This window comes from Orcinus orca, chromosome 14 (genome assembly GCF_937001465.1).
Source record: "Orcinus orca chromosome 14, mOrcOrc1.1, whole genome shotgun sequence".
NCBI lineage: Eukaryota > Metazoa > Chordata > Mammalia > Artiodactyla > Delphinidae > Orcinus > Orcinus orca.
In genome coordinates, this window is record NC_064572.1 from 81450344 (window position 1) to 81468444 (window position 18101).

Genomic DNA, 18101 nt, shown 5'->3' on the forward strand with positions numbered 1-18101 from the left:
TACAGGGTGAGCCTCGGAGCTGCCGCAGGTTGCTGGGACCCACTCTGCAGCCTGAGACCTTGCAGTTCTAACAGGTGCCCAGATGATGCCGGTGCTGGGTGAGCACCAGTGGCTTTAGTGCACCAACTGGCCGGATGAACCTGAGCTAGTCCCTGAGGTATGGTCTGGTTCATCCAGAGGGAAGTGGGTTCTTCCTCATTCAGGCCCACCCCACGCCTGAGCAGCAATTAAGACGCCCTTAGATCCATTCACTTTCGGTGACGCCTTTTCCGGTCGATTCTAACGTTATCATGGTTTTTACACGTGTAAAAACCCACCCCCCACCCCCACCATCCAGGACTGGCACAGTTGATTTTTAGACTCAAAGACAGGTGTGATTTGGGTACATTTAATCATGGTTGGCTTGGCTGGTGGCTCAGTCTTTCTAGATTGTCATGCGTACGGGTGGTAACTTCTGTTTCTGTTTCATCCCTCCCTCTATGTTGTTGCCCAGTCATGTGTAAAGGTGTTGAAGGACCTGGGGATGAAGGATTCACCTGCGGCTCAGGAAACCCTTCAGTAGACCCATCATCAGCCCCTCTGGACCACAAGACTTCACCTAAAGTAGCTGAGCTCTAGTCCCTTAATTTAACAAAAAGACTGTCAAATGCCACCCTTCTGAAGCAACTGAATCGAACATGGAAAATCATGAAACGAACCAACTTGGCTGTGGCCCACGTTCACCCATGCTCTTGTTGGAGGTGGTCTATCTGAGTCTCCTGTGTCTCTTACTTACCAGGGGCCCCATGTCGGGGGTTTGGAAGGGCAGACAGGATGACAAGCATTTAGAGGAACCCCAAACGGTTCTTTATGCTGAGACTTCCCAAATGGGGTAATGACAGGCTCCATTATCTTAATAAGAGTTTCTTTTGGACACTGTCCAGTTTCCTTGTTCTCATTCTTTGTTCCCCAAGCAAACTACTGGCATATAATTTGATCCCTCAAGCAGAATAATTCTTTAGTCAAAGTATACTCCGACTGCAAATGAATGAATTTGTCTCCTGGCTCACCAATTAGTGTCTGGCGAGTGTAATTAATGTAACTGGATTTCCTAGAATCTGATCACACTGGGGCGAATTGAACTTGAAAAGGCTAACACTCCATGATGCTGCTACCCTGTCTACAGCCCCGCCTGAAGCAGCTGTCCCCGCTCTCCCCCACCGCCAGGCGCTCCCTTCACTTTGCTGTTAGACCTTCACTCTTGAGGCTTCCCTGGGGAAGTGCGCTGGGCTCCACCAACCTCATGTACCTTAAGGGAAAGTGTTAAGGAGTAAATAACTCCAGGGAGATGGTCACATCTCTGATGTTTTATTTTCCCACTTTGCTGTGAGCCTATTGGGCACTGTAATTTCGCCTATATCACTTCCAACCATGTTGGTCTAGATCTAGTGTTGCCTTTAAATATTCTCCCTTTACTCTTTCAGGGAGAAGCCACTTAGCATCCTTTGCGGGGCATATGCCAAAAAATTCTGTGCTTGTTCTGATGACCTTAGAGCCAGTTTTCCTTCTCTACCCATTCCTTTGAATGTTTCTGAATAGCAAGGCATCCTTCGGTGAGGGGCACTTAGACACAAGGCCTGCCATTTGAATGGAAACACAGTCTTCTTGGGGGAAGGGGAAGGCTTTGGGGTCTAGTGGAAAAATACCAGGCTTTGGAGTTAGACTTCAGTTCAAGCTCTGGCTCTGCCACTTTCTAGCTGTGTGACTTTCATAAGTTACTTAACTTCTCTGAGCCTGAGATGAGGAGTCTCTGAAGGAGTTATTGAGCTAGTGTGAGATTTTGACCACCCTATCCAAATAGCCCTCCCTACCACAGGTACTTGCTATTCTATCACCTTGCTCATTTCCTTCAAAATTCTTATCCCAATCTGAAATGTTTCTCCCTACATATTTATCTCTTGCCTATTGTCTGTGTTGCCCTAGTTTATAAAGCCCAGGAGGGCAGGGGTCATGTCTATCTGGCATTAAACTTCAGCCCTATTACCTAGAGCAGTTCCTAGAACATCGTAGGTGCTCAGCACTTATTTGTTGACTGAACGAATGTATGGATAACATAATCCTCGGCACGTGGTTGACACCCAGTTAAGGTAGAACGCACTCAAACCATCTGGGTAGAGAGCGCTGGTCCTCCTCTTCCGATCGGCCCACACTCATTCAGTCCACTCATTCTGCACATATTTCCTGAGTACCTCCTGTGTGCTAAGTACTGTCCTAGATTCTGGGGATACAGCAGTAAACAAAACAGACACAAATTCCTGCCTCGTGAAGCTTAAGTTTTAGTGGGCAGACAGGCAAAAGAATAAAGAAGTCAACTATAAGGAAGCCAGACTGTGAGAAGGGCTGTGGAGTGGGTAGGGAGTGCTGGGGAGGGAGGGTCAGGAAAGTCTGCCCGGAGGAGATGATATGTCAGAAAAGTCCTGAAGGAAGGGAGGGGTGAACTCACAGATTTCTGGGGGAAAAGTCTTCCAGGCAGAGAAAACAGCAAGTGCAAAGGTCCTGGGGCTGGATGATTGCCGGAGTGGGCTGCGGGGAGAGAGGTCACGGGGGCTGGTTGAGCGGGCCCTCGTAAACCACGGTGAGGGCTTTCTGCGTTGCCCTGAGAAAGATGAGAAGAATATGATGAGCCTTCTATTTTCTAGGGTCATTAGAGGGCTGTGTTTGTTGCTGGAAGATTCTGCAGCTGGACTGCCCCCTGGTGAGCAGAGAGCTGTGTCAGGCCTGTACTCTCCATCCTTCTCACGAGAGGCAGTTTCTGCCGCCCTGGACACTGGCCTGGCTCTGCGTGTCACTTCCTCTCCCTGGAGTGTCCCCTGCTCGAGGCTGTAGGTTACCCTGGAAGGCAGGGGCAGGGGGTGGTGCTGCTTTTGACAGCCACTTTCAACAGCCAGTGCCGACTGAACACCTGATCGCCTTGAAGCTCCCAATTACAGAGGAGCAGCAGGAAAGGATGAGACTCAGCTTGGTCCTCAGGCTGGGGGCTGGGGTGGGGTGCGGGTCCCTGGGAACCCGGTTGGGAAGACAGGCTCTCTGAGGGCAAAGCTGAGTGATGTTGCAACATTGTAGGTGTCACATGCACAGTGCCCAGAGGGTTGTTACAATGGTAACAATGGCTAACAATTATGTCAGGCTACTCAGCGACAGTAAAGTTAGATTTTAAGGGTCAAGCTGACACCCAAAGGGGAGCCACGGTCACACAGACTCCTGGGACCCAGTACCTGGACGCATACGGTGATGCCTGAGAGGCCACAGCCCCCCGATTCTCCCCACCTAGGTCTGTCCCACGTCACGGGGCTCCCGGGCTCAGAGATCAGAGACCTCACAGGGTGGGAGGACCCAGGTGGCCGGCAGGGTGTAGAGCCAACCTCTGAGGAAAGGGGTTTAGATGACCCAAGCTGAGGGCAGGCGCCTGCTCTACGGCGTCCACTGGGACCTGGCTCAGTATCAGGGCAGAGCCTCTGGCAACCGCAGGAGCCTCTCTGGGCCTCCAGTTCCTGGTCTGTAAAGGGAGGGGCTGGCCTCCATCAGGGAACCCCCAGCTCTGCCACAGGCTGCCCTCTAGGAGGACAGGGGCTGGTGGCACTGGCTGAGCTGGCAGGGACTCCCCTGCCACACTCAGAGCGGTCCCAGTGACGTTAATGTTAATATTTGGAGCTTCCCCACGACTTTCCATTTAGGAAAGTGTTCTGCCTCTTACAAAAAGCCGTGAGGGACCCCTACAGAGGATTCTCCCCAGTGAAGGCCAGGCCTCCCGCGTTGAGGCCCAGTGCTTGGTTCTGCGTTTTGGAGTTTTCAAGAGCATGTGGTCATCGGGACCATAATCACCCAGGGAAGGTCCTTGAGAAATGGGGTCTGAGGGCAGAGTCCTGGATTTTTTTTTTTTTTTTTGCGGTACGCCGGCCTCTCACTGTTGTGGCCTCTCCCGTTGCGGAGCACAGGCTCCGGACACGCAAGCTCAGTGGCCATGGCTCACGGGCCCAGCTGCTCCGCGGCATGTGGGATCTTCCCAGACCGGGGCACGAACCCGTGGCCCCTGCATCAGCAGGCAGACTCTCAACCACTGCGCCACCAGGGAAGCCCTAGAGTCTTGGATCTTTAATGAGTTTTTCCTTCTCCCTACTGTTCTTAATGTCAGGTTTCATTAGGAAATGGAGTTCTGTAGCTCTGCTCTTTCTACCCAGACATGCTGTTGACATAGATGCTTCTAACCAGTGGGCAGGGGAAAGAATGGTTGGCCCTCTGAGAGGGGTGGGTCTCTCCAGTACCCTCTTCTCTACACAAGAGGAAGACCACTCTGAACAGGGTCTGATGAAAGGCCATGGGACACAAAGGGCCTTGGGACAGGGTGGGGTCCTGGTGATGAAGGACGCACACTGTGGTGGCAGGTGGTCTGCGCCCCCACTGTGTACTTCCTGCACATCCAGGACCCCACCGCCTTCCTGCTCCACTGACATCGCCCACCTTTCCACCTGGACACCTCTCCAGCTGGCTTTGAAATGACAGGTACGTTCCCTCCTCTTCCTCCTTCCTGGTGTCTTCTGAACAAAGAGCTCACAAGCCCTTGTTGTGTTAGGATCCTTATGCTAACCACAGGGGGGAGAGGACAGGGTCATCACAATGACAAAAATGAGGAAATGGTGCTGTTCTTTCTGCTCTGAGCTGAGCTATTGATGCGGTTTCCTCCACAGTCCCCTGGCAGGATCCCCACCACCCACTCCACTCTCACACAATCCTGAAAGGTCACTCCTGTTTCTCATCTGGTCTTCCCACCCTTGTTTACCCGATGACCCCTGCTTATATTTCAAGTCTCACTTCCTTAGAGAAACTGCTTCTGCCATCTGATTGACGTTTTATTCCCTGTATTCTCCCATAGCAACTTGTATTAATACTCATGCCCTCTTGTAATCATCACCATGCAGGTCCGTCTCTAAGACCAGACAGTGTGCTTCTGTGGGGGAGGGACACTTCGTACCCCCTCCTCCCTCCTGGATATTTCGTACTCCTACCTCCATTTTTCTATGCTGTGCTCAGGGCAGGCATTACGAATCAATCACAGCACTCTTTTTTTGATGATCCCAAACTCAGCGCTTCATAATAATTCTCAGCCCAGCACTTCAAGATCCAAACAATCATAACCCTGTAAGAGGAACCCACGGTGCTGTCTGGTCTTAGGCTTCCCTAGCAGGTGTGTATCCTGGTTCTCTTGTCACCTGACTCTCATCAACTGTTGGACTGAAAGTAGGAGAATGAAAAAGAGTGAGGTTATCCTGCAGAAATTTGCCTATTCTCATCAAGGGGAGAGAAGGAACTTGGGAATGATGGGAAGAGCTATAGGATTAAAAAAGAAATCCAAGGTTGAAAGTAACTTGCATGTGGATGAAGCCAGACGCAGACATCCAGCCCTAAATCCTGCTTGGTGGCTAATACAGGGCATGGGCTCCTGGTATACTTCCAGAATGAAGCACCAGGGGACTAGGGGTTAACAGCTCGTGGCAAGGAGGCCAAGGTGTCCTCTCACAGCCTCCACATCTCAGCTGAAAGGCGGGACATGGCTCACTCAGGCCACGATAACAGAGGCAAGTCCTACAAAGCCATATGCTTCTAACCAAGAGTTACCAACCACCAATAGAGTTTTGATAAAAAATAAACGACAAGAAACCTTCCTGGTAGATTGTTGGGGTAAAACCAGAGTCTGGTGATAAAGAAAGACTGGGGGTCCCAAAGCGTGGGACCCTCTATGTAAGAGAGGGATTGCGGGCAAGGTTGGGGGCAGGTGTGGTGGGTTTGCAAAGCTCCAAAGGTCAGACAATGTGAATGCCAAGGGCAAGAAATCAAAGACTGTGAGTTGTTGGAGGTGGTTCAGTTTGAGATCTCATGTTCTCAGCTGCTGGGTTATGGAATCCATGAGAGAGGCAGAAGGTGACGGCTAAAGCTAATATAAGCCTGTGGAATCCATGGGTATCACTCACGTCTTCTGCTCTCCAGTCATGTCTGCACTGACGCCATTCTCATTTCTCCAAGGCAAAGGGCCAACAGGAGACCTCCCCGCCAGGGCAAATCATCCCCAAGAGATGATTTTCCCCTTTGGCACCATGTCCTGTATTTGCTCAGCAGCCCACATCCTGCTCTGCCCCGAACCTTGGAGCAGTCTTCCCACAAATTCTTTCAAATTCTCCAAGATTAAAATCAATCCTATATTCAGGGAGCACTTGAGAGACTTAGAGGTTCACCTAGAAGGAAGTGGAAATTGCATTGCTAATGTCAGTGCTTTTGTAGTTGGGCAATAGCCAGACTGTTCATATGGCAATCAATCTAACACACCTAAATTGTTCCCACAGATTAACCGTCGATTGTTAGAAAAGTCACTTACTTCCTTTATCTTTACGGCAGCAGTAGAAATAGAGTACCCCGGAAGACACGCCTCCTTATAGCTAGGAACTTATAAATAGCAAGGCATTTTTCTTCAAATTGAGAAGAACCCAGAAAAATGGGGATCTCTACAGTCATCCTTGAAATATGTCTTTTATTGGGTCAAGTTCTATCTACAGGTATTACATCTAATTACTACATTTGTTAATTTCACTGCTCTAACTCCAAATCATGGCAAATTATATCTGTTTCTTGGTGCTAGACTTTCCATCTCAAGGGGCGTTTTCTATCAAAGGTGGGGGCAATTCTTTGCTAATCATTGTAATTGCAAGTATTTTTATTTTGTTTCTGGCTGAGAAATGCCATGGTTGTAGTTAGAAAAAGTCAATCATTATGTCAGTGTCTACAGTGAGTTACTCAACTAAGGAAATGATTGACTGGTCTTAGAAAAATTCCTGAAATTAAGGAAAAGTGTGCACTATTAAGAGGTCCTAAAACTTTGTCATCATTGGTTAAGCCCTTAGTTTGTGTACTGATGAAAATGGGCAGAAAAGATTGCCCTGGAAATGCTCTCATGTGACTTCTTTCTGCAGGTGTGTCTGGCTTATTAATTAATATTTACCGAGCAAAATCAGATCAAGTGGCTGAGCACAGATAAGATCATTAAGATAACAAGTTTGTGTCTGTCACTACTTTAGAGAAATGATTTTTTTTATAAGATGTGGTTAAATTCTCTCTTTTTAAAAAATTATTTATTTATTTATTTATTTATTTTTGGTTGCGTTGGGTCTTCGTCGCTGCGCACGGGCTTTCTCTAGTTGTGGCGGGCAGGGGTTATTCTTCATTGCAGTGCGCGGGCTTCCCCTTGTGGTGGCTTTTCTTGTTGCGGAGCACAGGCTCTAGGCGCATGGGCTTCAGTAGTTGTGGCACGTGGGCTCAGTAGCTGTGGTTCGCAGGCTCTAGAGTGCAGGCTAAGTAGTTGTGGTGCACGGGCTTAGTTGCTCCACGGCATGTGGGATCTTCCCGGACCAGGGATCGAACCCGTGTCCCCTGCACTGGCAGGCGGATTCTTAACCACTGCACCACCAGGGAAGTCCTAGAGAAATGATCTGAAGCTTAGTTAGTCAAGCATATCTTTGTGTTCTTAGAGTGTCAAGTGATAAAATGGACACGAAAGAGCCCTGGGCAAATCAGTGAGACCTTGAATCTCAATGTCATTTTACCGAGATGCTAAGTGAACAGGACAATTAGCCAGTCTGTCTATTAGTTCTCTCTTTTTTTCTCTCTGTCTCTCTCACTCTCTGTCTCTGCCCAGGAGCACGCTGACAGGTGACACCCACCTTCCCTTCTTGTCAGGAGGACCTCGGGGGGTACAGGCTCTGGACAATCTCGGGGCTGGAGATTGCGTCTGCATCAAAATATTTGAAAATGGAAGGCAGTGTTCTTAGCTCCAGCTTTTATGAGTGCGAAGTTAATCCCTGGACTTGCACTGGCTCTGAAAAGTGACAGGGGATTCATGTCAGCCCCTAAAGGACAGGGAGCGAATTGCCATGTCCTTATCTACAAAGGGGCTTAAAGCAGCTTCTACGCGTGGCTTGAGGGAACTTGTGGTTTGACATGATGTTATGTGCACACATATGCTATGTGCACACACATACAAGTGTGCCTGCATTTGTACTTTAGACGTAAGGATTAACTCTCTGCAAAGCGCTGGCTCTGTCCCAGGTGCTCTGTGAGACAGGGTACCTATCTTCCCTTGTCTAAATCTGCTAACAAGTTAGGTATCCACATTGCAGATGAGGAAACTGAGGCTCAGAAAGGTTCTGTGTCCCATCCAAGGTCAGCAGTTGCTGCGGGCGGTGGGCCGGGATTTGAACCAGGAGGAGGTCTGCTGGCATTCGGGTAGCGGATAGCGGCTTTGGCCCATTAACCCCTGCTGTTCCTTGCAGAGGTCTGAGGAGTGCTGGAGCCCCCCGGGGGAGCTTTGTGCTGGGGGAACCCATGCAGCAGACACTCTTCTCAGCTCCGGTCTTTGCACAAATTCTTGAGAAGGAGTCAGTGAGCTCAGGTTTGTGCAGGGCTCTAGGGGCCGTGGAACCCCTGCTGCTCCTGGCAATGTCTTTGGTTCTACCATTTACCAGCCCTGGAGCCTCTGCAAGCGTCATTTTCTTCACTGGTAAATTGGGGTTGTGTTCCAGCTTCACAGGGTTGTATAGACCTGAGGTCACCCACGCGGTGTCTGGCACCTGGAGGGTGTGAGGGGGCCTGGGTGCCGTCCACTGTTACTCTCCTAGGCATTTTCCTCACATAACTTCCTAAATGCAAAGTGGTATCTTGGACTGGATCCTAGAAAAAGGAAAAACTGGTGAAATCCCAATAAAGTCTGGAGTTTAGTTAGTAGGAATGTACCATTGTTGATTTGGTAATTGTGACAAAGTTACCTCAGTCATGTGAGATGTTAGCATGAGGGGAAATTGGGTAAGAGTATATGGGAACTCTGTATTTTCTGCAACTTTTCTATAACTTTGTAAAGTTATTGCGAAAGAATTTCTTTTAACTCAACTTCCCTTGGTCCCATTTCTTCAAGGTCAATGTTTTGCAAAATAAGAAAGTAATAGTTGCTTACAAACTAATTCCTAGCAAAGTGTTAATGCCTGTACTTCCCCTTTTCACAGTTTATCAGGGGTTTTGGCAATGATTAACGCCATGAAAAAAAGGAGGAAATGGAATGGAAGGACTTTAAGGCGCTGCGAGATGCCCTTATGCGGGTGACATTGGACTGGGGAGGCACTTCCGTTATCACTTAAACAGACCTCACAGACGTCTAATTACTCCCTCGCCAGTTCTGTTGGCTGCAGCTCGTCTTTACTGTGCAAAATCCCCCCCTGGGCATTATGTCACTCAGTCCAGTCTAGGTGCGGAATGTTACAGAAAGGAGGTAAAGTCCAAGGCCGTGCCCTGGGAACGAGTCCCAAAGCGTCACAGCCTGGCACCGAGACCCTGCGTTCCTGCCCGGCCATCCTCTCCAGCCTCCTGTGTCTCTCCAGACCCCCACCTGGGTTTCAGTTCCCACTTGCTCCCTGCTGTTTTCCACCCCATGATTTTATTTGTTCTACCTGTTTTCCAGGACACTTGGTAGCGGGATGTCTCACAGTACAAAGCAACCTGTCCTGCCCACCTCAGGCCCCGTAGTAATGCTGCCTCTTGCCATGGTGACTGCGCTCACGCTGTTCCCTCCACCTGGAACACAGTCTTATTCTTCCCCTCCTCTGGCTAAATCTAGCTGCTCTTTTTAAATACGATGGACACTGTCCCATCCAGGAACCCTGACATGTACTCTCAACACACACACACGCACACACACACACACACACGCAGTGTGCCTATGGTTGCCATTCTTATTCTCCCATAACATCTTAACTCTTACACTAGATCATCTGTGGATTTTTCTAGAGATCCTGCTATGCCGGGAGTCCCTGGAGGGCAGGGACCACACCTTGTTCACTTAGTACAACACAGTGCATCACCAGGAGGCTACCAAAGGCTCCCGCTGATGGTAATGGAAGGGCAGGAGAGAGGGTGCTTGTGCCCTGAAACATCCCCTCTGTGCCCTGTGCCAGGTCCCGTGAAGTATTCCTCTTCCCTTATGTATAGTTTATGGGGAGCCAGACACCATATCAGGAACAATACTGACCACAGCCTCTCCATTACTAAATAGTATTATTTCAGACTGTGTTGCTTTCTGACAAGTTGAAATGGAATCTCAGTGTTTTCACTTGAATTTTGGGAAGCAGTGGAGCTGAGCTGTGAGCACACTTGCTCTGGGATCAGTGCACTCGACTTCCAGCATCAGTTTCACTCTGTCACATCTGTGTGACCTTTGACGAGTTGTTTTCCTTCCCTAAGCCTTGGATTTCTCTTCTATAGAATAGATTGTGTAATAATTCTACCATAAAGGATATTGTGAAGATAAAATGAGATACTACAGGTAGACCACTTAGCTTAATGCCGGAATGTCCTAATTGCTAAAAGGTATGAGCATCTCCCCTCCCTACCTCTCCCCTCTCCCCTCCTTCTTTTTCTCTCCTCTTCCTGCCTCTCGGCTTTATCCTTAGCATCATTTTTTCCTTATCTTCTTTTTCTTTTTCATCCTTGTTCTTTTCTTTTAGGCTACAACCCCATTTCCCTAAAAGATTCTTTCCCTAAAAGAATCTGCCTCTTACCTTACCTGCCACCTCATTTCATGCCTTCAGCCTCAAACCACAGTTTTTAATGCATAGTTAGTGTGGAAAATGTAGGAGCTAGAGAAAAACAGAGAAAAGGTGAAAACTCTCGTCATCCTATCACTCGAGATTGCCTTTGTTAAAATATGTATTTCTTTCAAATTATGTGTGTATGTAGTGATATCATTTTTTCTGGCTGCCACTGTGCAGCATGAGGGATCTTAGTTCCCTGACCAGGGATCGAACCTGTGCCCCCTGCAGTGGAAGCTCGGAGTCTGAGCCACTGGACCACCAGGGAAGTCCCTAAGTGATATCTTTTCATATACAGTCTTTCTATAGTTTATATTCTGAACATTTTAACATGCAGTCATGATTTTGGAGACTGACGTTTTTTCAGGTTTTCTCCTTCTTTTTTTTTTTTTTAATTTCAGCTTTATTGAGGTACAATTGACCAAGAAATTTATAGGATATTTAAAGAGTATCTCGTGGTGATTCGATATGCATATGCATTATGAAAATATTCTCCCCCACCTAGTTAATGAACATATCTATCACCTCACATTTTTATCTTTTATTTTGGTGACAGCATTTAAGTTCTACCCTCTTAAAAAATTCCAACTGTACAATAAATACAGTGTTATCAACTATAGTCCCTATGTTTTACATTAGATCCTGAGAACTTCTTCATGGTATCAGTGAAAGTTTGTACCCTTTTACTAACCTCTCCCTATTTCTTCCACCCCCTTTCAGGTTCTTTCTGTAATTATAATGGCTAATACTGTGAAGATAATGTTTGTTCATGCATCTTTGTCCACATTAAGTAAATTATGATTTCCTTTGGCTAGGTTCTTAGAAGTGGAATTACTAAGTCAAACAACAGTGAGAGGCCCGCATACCGCAAAAATCTTGACTGAATTGTTGGGTGAAAAACGGTGTACAGTCATTTTAATTTGCATTTCTTTGCTTACAGTGAAGGTGAATGTTTTTAAGCCATTTACATTCCTTTTCCTTGAAGTGTCTGTTTATATCCTTTATCCATTTATTTTGTGTGTGTGAAAGCTAGTATCATTTTTGTTGATTTATATAAACTCTCTCTATAATTTGGATGTTAATACTTTGTCCATTACATTGATGACAAATATTTTCCCAGTTTGTTGTTTGCCTTTTAATTTTGATTTTCTTCCACACAAATATTTTGTATTTTTACAAAATTAAATTTATTGCTATTTTCCTTTGTGATTTCCTGTTGATTTAACACCTAGAAATTTCACAGAAATCGGATAAACATTTAATTCGTTTCCTGTCTTGGTGTGTTTAAAAAAATCTAGTTCTTCTGTTCTGAAAATTATTTTGCTTTCTGGTGTGAAATAGGTATCTAAAATAATTTTTAAATTATTTAAAATTTTAAACTTTGTTTTAATTTTATGGCTTTATTTTGAATATTTTGGAGCTAATAATAATTTTTTGAATGCTGACTACATGGCAAACACTATATTAAGCACTTGATATATTTTTCTGATTTTGTCTTCACAATAACCTTGTGAAGTAGGTTAGTGTAACTACCTTTTTGCAGATGAGGAAACTAGGACTGAGTGAGAATTAATGAATTGCCCAAGTTTAGAGACCAAATAAGCAGCAGAGCTAGAATTTGAACCTAAGTCACCTGTCTCCCAGGTTCAAAGGTGGACAAGACCTCCCAGCCCCACTCTCACTGCCCCCACCCCTGCCCCTGCCCCATCAGTATTTTTCTCTTTTTCAAGAACTTATCAGTCATTTTTAGCCTATTTATTTTTCCTGATAAACTTCAGAATCTTTTTTTTTTTTTTTTTTGTAGTGGTAAGCAGGCCTCTCACTGTTGTGGCCTCTCCCGTTGCGGAGCACAGGCTCCGGACGCACTGGCTCAGCGGCCATGGCTCACGGGCCCAGCCGCTCCGCGGCACGTGGGATCTTCCCAGACCAGGGCACGAACCCGTGTCCCCTGCATCGGCAGGCGGACTCCCAACCACTGCGCCACCAGGGAAGCCCCCAGAATCATTTTTTAAAGAACCAATCAATCCAAGAAAAACCTTTGGATGGAAATTATATCAAACCTATGAATTAGTTTAGAATGACTGATTTTCCTATATTCAGTCCTTCCATCCAGAAACCCGATTCATCTCTTCATTTGCCAGGAGAGAGCCACGAAGCTTCACATAGAGTTTGTAGTTTTATTCTCATGAGTTTATTTCGAAAGGAAAGTTTATTCATTATGTCTTAACTTCCTCGGAGCTCATTCTCACCCACATCTTCCCCTCTGCCTGGCGCACATCCGCTTGGACGTCCAGGTCCCGTTCCAGGAAATCTCGCGTGATCTTCTGCCGGACTCCTGGACGTCCGGCAATCAGAGCCCTGAGTCCGCTGTCCTGTCATTGCTTACCTGCAGGCCTCGACAACTAGAGCCAATTACCAGCGGCGGCGGCATCATGTAATCTCAGCATTCCCCCGGCTTCCTGGAGTCTAGCATGCAGGAGGTGCCAGTAAATGATTGTTGAATGAATTATTCCATCTATCACTGTGTCGAAACGCTCTTGCTGCAGGACAGCGAGCGGTTTTCAAACCTTAGTGTGTATCAGAATCACCTCGAATGCCTGTTAAAAACACATATTGTTGGGCACCGCCTCCAGGGTAAATTCTTAAGTCTGGGGGAGGCCTAAAAATGTGCATTTTGTACAAATTCCCACATCCTGGATGGTGCTGCTGATTCAGGGAACCGTTTTAAGAGCCGTTGTTCTAAAGGAACACTTTTCTAACGTGACTGGGTCCGGTAGTTGGTTGGTTTTTCAAAAATGTTGGTTAAAATGGGGAAATCATAAAATATGATACAGACACATTTTAAATGTTTCATTTTATCTTAAAATATATAAACACACTTTGATTTGCCAATTTGTGGCTGTAGGCTTTTCTCTCAGTAGAGATCTTCTGCAATTCTGCAATGTCTTTCTTACATAGACTACGTCCATTTGGCATTATCTATAATTTCTAATTTTAGTTTCTCTAAAGTAGAGCATGAAATGAAAGACATTTGCAAAGCAGTATGAGGGGAGAAGTTCTATTACTTTACATATCCTTCTACTTTTTGCTGTTTAACCCACCTGATTTCTTTTAGCAACTTTATTTTATTTTATTTCCAAAGCATTCAGCCTTATTTTTTTAAAGACATCTTTCTTTTTGTACCCATATTTGATCAATTTACTTAATATTTAATCTAATGCCAGGTACAACCAGCATAAACAGGTTCAGGACTCATATCTGCCTTTAATCGATCACACAGCTTGGTTGGAGTGAAAGATGCCAAGTGTACTAGATATTAGCCTACCAGCCCTAGTGTTCAGTAGGTTTACAGAGAGGATGGAGAGCCTCAGTGGATCTGGCTAGTGGGTTACATATAGGGTAGTTAAGACAACTTCTTGTCTACTGCCACCTATGAGATGCGTTTCATCTAGAGTAGCCGGATATTGTAAGTAACAATACAATGCACCCAGTTAAATTCGAATTTCAGATAAATTTTTTTTCTTAAGTATACATATATCCCATGTAATATTGCAGACATACTTATATTAAAGCAGTATTCATTGTTTATCTGAAATTCAAATTTAACTGGGCATCCTGTGTTTCATCTGGCAACTCGACTTCCACCCTGTTTTCTCCTGATGTATGTCTATGTCTTCTTCTAAGCCTTGTTGAAATATCTTCTCCTCTCTGGATTCCTCCTGCCCTTCTCCCAAGCCCAGCAATTGTTTCTTTTGAGATTTCCATTCCCCTTCCACTGTGTTCCTCATTGACCAAGATGGAGAGTTACTGGTTAGCAAGTCTGGCTGCCAGGTGGCCTCTGAGCTCCAGAGGACTACACCTTACCCTCTAGGATGGATCCCTACTGTCCTGTGCCCCCTGTGCGGTCAGAGACTGGTCCATATTCCCTGAGTGAATCAATTAATGAATGATGGGTCCAGCTAGCCTCCAAAGCAAAGAGTAATGCAACTTTCTCCCCTGCTTGAATTAGATGGTGGGAGGGTGGGTCCGGATTTAATTCTTGTTTTTGGAAGACCTCTCATTTGGCTATTTTTCCTTGTATTTTCAGCAACATCAACAGTGAGTGACACCAGAGAAACTGCTTTTTGGGAGACACAGACACTCAGCTCTGGTAACTCTATCAAACTTGGGAGCGGGGCGATTGTGGTGCCCAAGGCCACCCCCAAGAACTCAGGAGGGACTGCTGCGGAGAGTTCTGCTGGGTTTTAGATGTAGGACAGGTCCTCTGAGGGGGTCCACCTGGACCCTTAGCTCCTTCCTTGTGAGGTGCCGTACTGACCATAAGATAGACCCCAAGTTTCCGTGCAAGTCTCTGTCCAGCCACACTTCTTTCCTAAGGTCTCTGTCCCCCAGACTGCCCCACTGGGTGTCCAGCAGGGGTCACAGGCAGCAGGGCAGCAGGGGCAGACAGGGACAGCAGCATCTAACTGAGCCTCTCTGGATATAATCACATTTCTCTTCTTTTCTAGAACTGTTAACAGGTCTTGGGGAAATAGTGAATACCCCTGCCTCAGTCAATGCTTTAAAGGCTAACTTCTTCTGCTCCCTAATTCCTCTTTTATTCTAGTCCTGTGCACGCATGAGCATACCTGCCTGTGCAAAACTGCAGACCATGATTTGGGCCAAATAATACAAACTTTAAAATGTATATATACTGGGAGGCAGAATAGTGAAATGGTTAACAGCAAACTGTCTGAGCACAAATCCTGCCCCGTCACTTACTAGTCAGTTGATTTGGGTCACCTACCCAAGCCTCAGTTTCCCTATGGGGTTGTACGAGGATTAACTAAAATGACACATAAAACTCTTGAATATGACCCCAGGTCCCCAGGTTAGAAAATGTACAAAATCTTCTGCCATGATTAAGCTTTTAAGAATCAGCACCCTTGGGTGCCTGTGAAGGAGGAGAAGAGATGGCACAAGGGTGGACTTTTGAGGCATTTTAGAAGCAAGCCTAGACCTCTCATTGCACTAGAGCCTCAAGAAATCTTTTCAATTTGAATTGAATTTCAAACACAGATTCCAGATTTGTTGATGTTGAGTTACATGCAGTTGTTACATCGTTAGTTCAGAGTCAACTATAAGAAAAGCCATGGCTCAAAGGTGGATTTCTTGCTTAGGGCTCCCTGTGCGTGAAGCATGCACGCGTCTGATTTTTCTTTTATTCCCTTATAGTTTCTGAATCAGATCTTCCCAGAACAAGTGGTAAGTACTTTGAAAACAGCATCCTGTATTTGGTTTAAAATTTATTTATCCTTCTATACAGTTATTTATATCTTAAAGAATAAACACTGCCTCACTGGACTTCAATGAATGGTATGAGGGTTGCATAAGAATATGATTTGTGTCCTTTACGGAAATGCAAGGGCAATAGAAACTTCCTTCAGCTACAGCATAAATGGACCATATGGTTCTCTAGTTAGGTTCTTCTTCCATTTTAATTTGCCTTTGCCTCAAACTTCAGTGCACATCAGAATCAACTAAGATATGTGGCTGAATGCAGGTCCTTAGAGTTCACCTCCCCACTCCAGACACTCGGATTTGGCTGGTGTGGGGTGGGGCTCAGGAATCTGCATTTTTATATAACCGAAAATAAGGATGGTCTGCAGACCACACTTTGAGCAAGCATGCTGCATGGCCCAGGACTGAATGAAGTTTTCATGTTTACAATGTAATTATGGGACTTGGCTAAACATTTCCAAAGCAAGCAACAGAAGATACGTGTATAGAGTTTAAGGGCTACCTTTTTAAACTTATTTTTTCTTAATGTCTGTATTTTGCTTAATGTCAAGTAAATGCAGGTTTTTCACATTTTCCCAAATGGTTATTGGCTCCATCCTAAGTCTGACTTGTTGATGTAAAGACTTTCCCATAAGTGAGTTGCTGAGATTGAACTTTTACACATCTTGCACAATGGCTTCCACATCCATGCCACCTCACGTGGCCAGAAGAGGTCCTACCAGGGATCCTTCTAAACAGGAGACGTCCCTGCAGGGACTCAGGGTCCAGTGGAAAGATAGACATTAATCTCTGAGCACACAGTTACAACTACAGCTGTGACGGGTGCTGCAGCAAGAGGTCCAGAGCGAGAGAGACACGCTCAAGCCATCAGAGAGAGCAGCCCCGAGGAAGCCACAGGTGACCTGAGGTCCGGGGCTGATGGTGGCGTTAGCCAGACAGAGGAGGAAGGGTGTTTTTCTGTTACTCATTGGCACTGTTGCCAGGAACTTGAGGGAACAGATACAGACTTAGGTTGACAGTAGCCACCCTCCCCCTGCAGTCAGATACTCCCCCCTCCGCATGCTTAGCCATCCTTCTATCGTGTAGCTAACCAGCGTAGTGTGCTGATGGGAGGTCATCTCTAGGTCCCATTCCCCAAACTGTGCCTTTGATACATTTTCTGAAGCTCTAGAAAAAAAAAGCTTCTGATCAACAAAGGTTGGAAGTGTCACCTGCCATTGGTGGTAGAACACCGTTTGTCTTTTGGGGCAAATGGGTGAAGAGCAGGTGTGTGGGCAGCTGCAGTCAGACTCGGTTCTTGTCTGCTTTCTAAGTCCTCGTCTAAATCTGCGTGGAGATGATGGAGGCAAATCCAGAGACGTACCCATGAGCACATCTCCCGGATGCTCATCCTTGGTCATGTCTCAAACTGATGCGTCAGGCAGTGAGCAGCCTGGCACAGTCTCCACTTTGTGCTATCCTGTCCCTCCGTACCATCCCCTTAGGCCGGCCATCCTCCCCTTCGTCCATGGAGAGGGCTCAGACAAGGCTCCCATCCACAAAATCCTTAAACTTCACTGAGATGGATGCATTCTGTATGGCAGAAAATACAGTACCTGAGAGCATGAAATAAGCTGGGTGCTTCCCAAGCATAGATCACATCCTGGGACTATAACTGGTGTTAGAGGGCCCGGAAAGGAGACACGTACTTTATTACATCTCATATTACTGAACACCCCAGATCCAACCCACTTGTTTTAAAGGTCTATTGCAAAACCCCAAACACTTTCAGCAAGAATGCTGCAGGCACAGAAACCCAACACTGAAACACAGCACCCCGTGGCATGATCGTGAGGTGAACGTCGAGCCAGTTTCTGTGTCTGTAGGTCATTTACCAACAGCAGAATTGCCTAAGATGAATTTGATTTCTTTCTAGATCCGTGGGTTCTCCACACCACAGATGACAGTAAGATATTTTTTCTTTAATTGTCCTCCCTGGGGTTTTGCTCGCTGGCTGGGTTGGCCAGGGTTACTTGAGGCTGAGTGCAGTCTTGGCCACAGAGCAAGTGCCTGCCCTTTAGAACGCAGGGATGGAGAGGGAGGGGTCAAGGGTTCAGAGATCCTCTGAGTGTCCCAGACACATGCTCAGCCAGTTTCGTCTGCCATTCTCCTTCCTTCTTCTCT

General features: G+C 46.3%; 1 protein-coding gene across 1 annotated transcript in view; it reads left to right on the plus strand.

Annotated features, from left to right (window-relative positions):
- Window positions 1–6508: 6508 nt before the first annotated feature.
- Window positions 6509–18101, plus strand: part of DMBT1 (deleted in malignant brain tumors 1) — a 78460-nt gene continuing 66867 nt past the window's right edge. Inside the window, exons 1-2 of the mRNA XM_049696892.1 lie at window positions 6509–6584; window positions 14746–14808. Coding sequence (XP_049552849.1) covers window positions 6524–6584; window positions 14746–14808 — 124 coding nt within the window. The 5' untranslated portion in view covers window positions 6509–6523. The remainder of the gene's footprint in view (window positions 6585–14745; window positions 14809–18101) is intronic.